Source organism: Austrofundulus limnaeus, unplaced genomic scaffold (assembly GCF_001266775.1).
Source record: "Austrofundulus limnaeus strain Quisiro unplaced genomic scaffold, Austrofundulus_limnaeus-1.0 Scaffold1942, whole genome shotgun sequence".
Taxonomy (NCBI): domain Eukaryota; kingdom Metazoa; phylum Chordata; class Actinopteri; order Cyprinodontiformes; family Rivulidae; genus Austrofundulus; species Austrofundulus limnaeus.
The window spans coordinates 3,755-11,764 of record NW_013954344.1 but is presented as its reverse complement, the minus strand read 5'-3'; the positions used below and the strand labels follow the sequence as shown (position 1 = coordinate 11,764).

At 40.1% G+C, this 8,010-nt stretch overlaps 1 protein-coding gene across 1 annotated transcript in view; it reads left to right on the top strand.

Moving 5' to 3' along the window:
• The window catches only part of LOC106536706 (nesprin-2), a gene marked incomplete at both ends in the record, with an annotated part of 15,057 nt that extends 11,380 nt beyond the window's left edge, over positions 1-3,677 (top strand). The window contains 4 exon segments of the mRNA XM_014034025.1: positions 2,233-2,383; positions 2,551-2,733; positions 3,275-3,412; positions 3,486-3,677. Coding sequence (XP_013889479.1) covers positions 2,233-2,383; positions 2,551-2,733; positions 3,275-3,412; positions 3,486-3,677 — 664 coding nt within the window.
• Positions 3,678-8,010: the final 4,333 nt, after the last annotated feature.

The window sequence follows — 8,010 nt, the reverse complement described above, 5'->3', positions numbered from 1 at the left end:
GCTTAATCCCACACCAGTTTGACCATGAATAACGTCGGGTGACGAGTCTGACTTTTCTTTTTTTTTCACACTGGACTCCACCAGGAAGAAATCCCGTGCATACTGCTGCTTAAATGTTCACTACGTCAGAACTTATTGGGCAAATGTGTTTCCATCTCTGCTTTTATGCATTAACTCTTACAGGATGGGGGAAACTGGTCTCGGTGGAGGTTTGCACTCTCCGAGGGCTTCTAGTTATTAGATGATTTTGAAATCTTAACATTTTTAATCTGACAGTATTTCTGACTCTGTCAATAACAACTGTGGCAGTTGACAGATGTACAACAGGAAAAAAATGAAGTTAATTTTAACAGTTATCTGCTGGTATTAGGATGTCATCTATCAGTCAACAGTTCCTGGGAAGATTAATGTGGAAAATGATGAAGATATTTAGTCTCAGCACACAAAAAACACTGACTAAAAACTTGAACATCTGGACATGAATCGTTTTCCTGTCAGTAATAAATACCCTGCACAGATTAGGTCGCTGACATTTTATCTGAACCTTTAGAAACATCAGAAATTGCTTCATCTTCATAAAMAACTTCTAACAATTAACAGATTTTGAATAGCATGTGTTTTATGTATTTCATGTAGTAAAGCAGTAAAATGAGACATTTCAGTACATCCACAGTGGATCTGTCCAGTTACTCATTTAAGGGGCAATATGTAAAATAGAGTTTTATATCATGTTACAATGTTATCCCCTCATCAAAAACATAACCAGTCTTGCTTCATGCATGTTTGAGAAATCCTGTAATGTCCTGAAACAGCCAGACAGGAGAGTAAAAATGATGGGTTGGGCCTAGAGCCACCTTTTAGGAGCAGCTCTTCCTCTGTGTCTCCAAGCTGAGCTTCCTCATCACAGAGCACACCCACCCACAAATCCTGCAGGCTATCAGCAGCAACAACTAGCAAACAACAGGTGAAACTGTGCATCTGATGAGCTCGTTATGTTTCTCAGTCCAGTTCTTTTTATATTAGATAGATACTTTATTGATCCCCTTGGGGAAATTTCTCTGCTTTTCGCCTATGGCACATATGAGCACTGAGCACACTTGGAGCAGTGGGCTGCCATTTTTGAGATGCCCGGGGAGCAGCTGAGGGGTTAAGAGCCTTGTTCAAAGGCCCAAAGTGGGGCTGGTCGGTCCAGGTAGTTGACCCAGTGGTCTTACGATTACAGGGTCACCTTGTCTAGCCACTGTGCCACTACGCCCCAAGAAATTAAAAATGTCTTTGATGAAGTGTATTTTCAGATGCCAAGGAGACTACCCGCTTTTTAAGCTTCCCATGGATGACRCGGTTCTTAAAAATGGTTTGACTTCAACTTTGGAAGTAACMCTCTGACGGAAAAAAAAATTATACATTTGTGTGAGCCACTTTGCAGATGATACTGTAGCTTTCTGAACAAAAGGGAATTTAACAGTGGACCAATAACAAGATTATCACTAAAAGACGATGCANGATTAAATTAAATTGGCTTTTAATGCTGTTATATAACACTACAATAAATGAAGATCTCAAACTACAAACCTACTTAAATTCTGCATTAATTGAAGTTTGAAGATATTTTAAACTGCTTTTATTCATAAAAACATCGGACACTTGTGATGACAGATGTTTACACTTAAATTAAAAATATTTCACCATGAAAAGCAGAGCAGGACTAGAGAGAGATGAATCTGATGTAGATTATTTCTGTCTGTAACGACACACAGGAGACACAACATCAACAGAACATGTCATTCCTCAGCTTCAGCAGCTCCTTTAATCCCACAGCTGACGCTGCTGAAAATGACAGATTGTCTTTTCTGGGTCTCTGAGAGCAGAACTTCAATCTTTCTTCTTTTTACTTTGTGATGTCATTTATGAATGAACACTTCCTGGTATGTGAGACAGGAAACACATCCTTATATGGTGTTTTTATGGTGGTAATTATACTAATCACCTCTCCTCGTGCATAAACACCTGATACACATTCATCAGTTTACGCAGCTCATTTACACAGTTTTCCTGAAGATAGAAGAGTTTGTTGAATCTGACGTGACATGTTGGTACGAACCCTTCGTACGAACAAAAGTAAGAGACATTTAGGAGAAGAATACGAACATGTTCTTGCATGAGAGCCAATGTCTGTGCTTCACTTGTCAGGTTTGTGTCTTCCTCAGCCTCTCATGTCTCGTCCACATGTAGGATCGAGGAGACGTGGACTCTCTGGTCCAGGTTCCTCCAGGACTACTCCYGCTTTGAGGACTGGCTGCAGACGGCTGAGAGAAGAGCTGCCAACCCCGACTCAGCAGACGTGCTGTTCTCTGTGGCCAAGGAGGAGCTCAAGAAGTTTGAGGTTCTTTAGTTCTCTGAGGCTGAACCTCGTTAGTTAATGAGCTTTAATCCTTTCAAACCATGACATCATCGCTCAGCTGTCATGGCAGCAGGACATAAACAATAAACAGTTTTGTTTCCGTCACTTTGAGTTAAACAAACAGTGGAACTGTTTCTCTTGGTCTGCAGAGCTTCCAGCGGCAGGTCCACGAGCGTCTGACTCACTTAGAGCTCCTCAACAACCAGTACCGCCGCCTGGCCCGGGAGAACCGCACCGACCGGGCCGGGCAGCTCAAAGCCCGCATCAGAGGGGGCAACGAGCGCTGGAACGCCCTGCAGCGCCGAGGGGCCGCCATCCTGCGCCGCCTCAAGGTACGAGTGCAGCTTTTAAAAGAATTTACTGTTTTTTTATTAAAGACAGGAAACATCAATGATTCAATCACACTTTTACAGCTTTTATTCCAAATGTGGGACAGCTTTAAATATAAACCTACAGATTTTATTCTCAGGGGAAAAAATAATAACAACGATAACAATAATGATAATAATAGCAATAATAATAATAATAATGATAATGATATAATAATAATATTGAAGAAAATAATGATAATAATAATAATACAATAATGACAACGACAATGTTGATAATAATGATGATGTTAATAATAATAATAATGATAATAATTTCTGAGACACTGGATCACTTTTAGTCAAATCCAAGAAGTCATTTAGAATTTATTGACAGAAGATTTTACACAAAGTTCTAACTCTGTGGACTTCAGGTTCTCTTTAGGTTCTGGTTGAAAAGAACTGGATCTGGTGGTGTTAGAAGGTTTCATTGTTTTAATTTGTAAGGGTGGCAGACTTCAGAATAAAAGCTTTGACTGCAGAAGTGTTGTTGTTCTGGTCTCAGTACTTCACGGGTCAGAGGGAGGACTTTGAAGGGACCAGAGGGAGCATGCTGGTGTGGCTGACAGAACTGGACCTGCAGCTYACAGACGTGGAGCACTTCTCAGAGAGCGACGTCCATCAGAAGATCCAGCAGCTGAACGTGAGGCCGGCTGCGTCCTGACGTCTGCTCTGCTTCACACACACACCTTCAGCGTGTCCTCGTGTCCCCGCAGAGCTTCCACAAGGAGATCTCTCTGAACTCGGAGCGCATCGACGACCTCATCGTGTTCGGAGAGGTTCTGATCCAGAAGAGTTCACCTGAGGACGCAGCGCTGATCGAGGACCAGCTGGAAGAGCTGCATCTGTACTGTCAGGAGGTTTTCAGCAGGCTGGTCCGCTTCCACCAGCGCCTCAGCCAGCCCCGGGTCAGACACACACACACACAGACACANGCTGAGCTGTCCTCCTCACACCACACCAGCCTCGGACAGAGGAGGTGGAGCGCTCCGACAGCCTGACATAAAAAAATAAAAGCATACAGCTGCAGCAGTACTATATAACATTTTAGACACATTCTAGACAGTTTATCAGCTAAAAAAAGTAAATTTTGGGGTAAGTTACTCTTTAAAGGGACAGAGGATTATTTCATGGTGTTTAGAAATGGTTGTGATGCAAAATCAAATTGATATTTGATTTATAAATATAAACTCCAGTTTCATAACGACTTCTTTCTGTTCTGTTTTGGACCAAAGTCATATTTAACAGTTTTTCTTGCCTGAACTTTACATTATTACATGTTGTATCAGCTAAATGTGAGTTTGCATGTATATCATGAAACTTTACTTTTTACAAAGTCATTTATTTAGAACATTCAGAAACGTTTTCATGAATGTTAGCTTGTCAAAGTAAGCTAAAGCTAGCTGTCCCTTTCGCTGTGTCCAAAACGACAGGCCGGGTCCTCCGGAGGACCCAGACTACTCTGTCGAGGTGGGCCAGGTCCTTGGTGGACCGGGAAGACGGGAAAAAAAGAGTCTGTGAATTTGGACGGTCTAGCGTCCCGTCCTTACGTCATGTCACCTAGCATCTGTGACGACGCTAAACAASCAAACTTAAATCAAAACTAGAAAAATATCAATTTATTAGCATTATTAATATCACAAAACTATAAAATTAACTTAAAGGTAACATTTGAAGAACTAATTGACCCGCTTTAGGTGCATGCTTATTTCACGTTTTTTTATTATAAAAATAATATTTAAAAACATGTCCATACAAATGATAAAAGTGAAGAAATTTATAGTTATTATGGATTAGTACTGATTACATAAAACACCAGAGTATTAGGGTTTCCTATTTTACAATACCTTTATAATGTTTGTTATATTTCTTACAATGTGTTAATTGAAATAGGGTAGATACATGTCCGAATTATTAACAACACATAATTAAAAGCTGTGTTAACATTAGATTAAGGTTGTTGTCTGAATGCCGGTGATTCAGCCATAGGTCAGCAGGGGGCGAACTCAGGCATTGAAGATTCTGTATATATATACTGGTCCATTTCCTGTTTTACTCCCAGTGTGTGGTTTGACTTGCCAGCCAGTGGCAAAATAAACCCCCACTCCAGAATTCTGGTGTTGTATGGCATTTATTTCTTATCACAGATCATTTTATTTAACNGAGGAGGAGGAGGAGGAGGAGGAGGAAGAAGAGAAGGAGGGCGGGGCTTACTTCAGTGCTCTGTCAGGTACATTTATCCTTTTATTTTGAAACTGTCAGGTACATTTATGCTCTTATTTTGAAAGTGTCAGGTACATTAATGCTCTTATTTTGAAAGTGTCAGGTACATTAATGCTCTTATTTTGAAACTCAGACAGTAAGTCCAGTCCAGTGAGGGTTCTGGAGAGAGAGGAGCCGGTCTGTGAGAATGCTGAGTCAGTATTTAGTGAGAACACCAAATCCCCTCAGAGTTTCTACAATGTTCTGGTTTCTTCAGTTCTTGGAAAACCGTGACTCTGAGAAGTTTCTGTAGAAGTTCTGAAGAGGAAAGTTTGGTTCTGATGTGAGAGGAGCCAGCAGGATGCTTTATGAGCCTCTGCTCTGTAAATCCACCCACACCTCTGCTGCTCGCCCCACCAGCTGCCAGGAAAGAGTCTGTGATGCTCGTCAATCAGAGCTGTGTCCTGCAGGAATGGACCCGTCAGACGGTTCTTCTAAAGGTGGAGATCAGTTTATGAGCTGCAGCTTCAGGACGAGCTCTGACTTGTCTTTAGGTCACATGATCAAAGCAGGAAACTGCTTTAAATAAAAGACTTATTTTCGATCAGGGCCATCAGGAAACAAGTCTCTGAAGTGTAACGATGGTTTGGACCTGTTTTAACCCAAATGTACCGAAGAGACTCGCATCGTTAAAACCAACTAGCCATTTATCATAAAACACATTTAAAACATTCTCTTTGTGCTGCTTTAAACCACAGTCCTGATGAAAATCCAAATAAAACTTCATGATTTGAACCGAAGCTAAAACTCTCCAACATCCTTCAGCAACAACACAACTGGAGAAAAACTTTTTTTATTTTTCTATAAAATCTAATAATAATAATAATTTTGAGAAAATGTTTCACTGAGTGAACACAAACCTTTAGACTTTTATTTTGGTGATCCTTCATCAGTTTGAATGAACGATCTTCCTGTTTTTAACTCATCATCATCGTCAGGTTAACGACCTGTCACTCACACCTGAACCTCGGCTCCACTCCGTCACTGATCAGGAATTAAAACATTTTCTTCTTTCAAACTGAAACTCTTTGTTTTGTCCCTCAGCTTCAAGCAGGTCTTTGTCTCACGACTGTCCAAGATGGACGTCAGCAGAGGACACAGAGGCCACGCCCACTCTGAGCAGCACACCTGGAAAGCCAGGTTCTGTACCTGTCAGAAGCAGCAGCGTGGAGGACCTGAGGAGGCTCAAAGATCTCCTGGACCAGGAAGGACCCAACNTATTTAGGTAGCTAGCTAAATACTTAAGTTAAATATTTAGGTGGCTAGCTAAATATTTAATTTGCAACCTAAATATTTAGGTAGCTAGCTAAATATTTAAGTTAAATATTTAGGTGGCTAGCTAAATATTTAATTTGCAACCTAAATATTTAGGTAGCTAGCTAAATATTTAAGTTACAAGCTAAACATTTAGCTCAAAACTAAATATTAAAATATTTTAAATATTTAGCTTGTTTACTGAATATTTAATGTGTAAGTTAAATATTTAGTTTATAAACTATGACATAAATGTTTGAATCATATGGTGAAAAACTGACTTTGAAAAATGAATTTGTGCTTTTTTTCTTTTAAAAGGCTAACTAAAACTAAAATATTTGTGGTAATTTTTGAATGTGTAACTTTTCAAACGGCACCCCAGTTACCTGTATAAAGAGCCTCAAGTCACAYGTGGGTTGGACATGCGGACCATCAGCTGCGGAGTGGAGGGTGCTTGGACTGTCAGCTATGGTTATGACAGCGCCTGTTAGATTCTTGTTAGATGYTAGGTAAAATAACCTTAGATAAATGAAAATACTAAATCTGTGGCTAAATTATTTGTAACACTAGTTTGTTGTGATTAATGCTAAATACCAGCAATGTGTAAAATAACAATGGGGACATAGTATAATAAGCACATTTCTGCAACAAGAAATAATCACTGATAAAGTTTAATTTAGCTGCAAATCTTCCAGTCAGCTATCTTTGTAGGTCCCATTTTTTTAGTTAAAATTCAGTTTAAAAAATGTTTCAAGCACTGCACAACCATCATTATCACTGTTTTAAAGCATGTGATTTATTGTACAACTTTGTTAAGATGGAGCACTCTCTCCACCCGACGTTTAAAACTGAATTCTGCAGCACTTTTCGTCAGAGAGTAGAATACCTGGCAGGAAACCAGCTGCCTTAAGCCTGTCCCAGAGCTGGTGCCCACTGGCAGCCACCAACATTTGCAGCTCATGCTTTGGAGGACCACCCTTGCTACAGTGAGTAATTCGCTTGTCATAGCTGCATACACCAACAGCTTAATGCTGGCTGGCATGGGTCCCTGTGCCCATTCTTAGACAACAGGATTAAGCTTGCTTAGTGCGAGCTCTCCGGGATCACCTATACTCTAAATTATACTCGAACAATGCTGGCTAACCAGTTTGGCTACAACAACATGCTTTTTTAATACCACTGTCTTACAATTTCAAATGAAGACATGTGAATTTAGTTGGTAGGAGACAACTGAAAGGTGGAAAAGTCCATTCAGAAAGAAGATATTAGCCACACTCTGAATTAAATGGAATTATTTTGAAAAAAATAAAACATTTTTTAGTTACGGTGACAGAATTTTTTTGATGTATCACAGCAGGATGGATAACACTGTCAGAAGCCCCTGTGTCATTTTTGAATATCTGTTTAATTTGTTCTCTGTTTCCAGACCTGATTAAAAAGGAACAAACTCCGCCTCCAGAGAGAAGACGCTGATGGACTGGTTCTGATGTTTGCTGGTTTCAGAGTTCATCTCCACACTTACTCCCAATTTGACTGTCGACATCTTCCTTACATCATTTCACATTTGTTAGGAGTCTTTAATTATTAGCAATATTTTAGCCTGGCCCTTGCCTTCCTATGCAGTTCTGCTCAATTCTAGTTTCCCTTCTCTGCTCCGTCTGGGACTTCTTCCATTGAGATGGATTTCACTGGCACATTTTTAGCCGGGCCAATCAGAGAACAGAA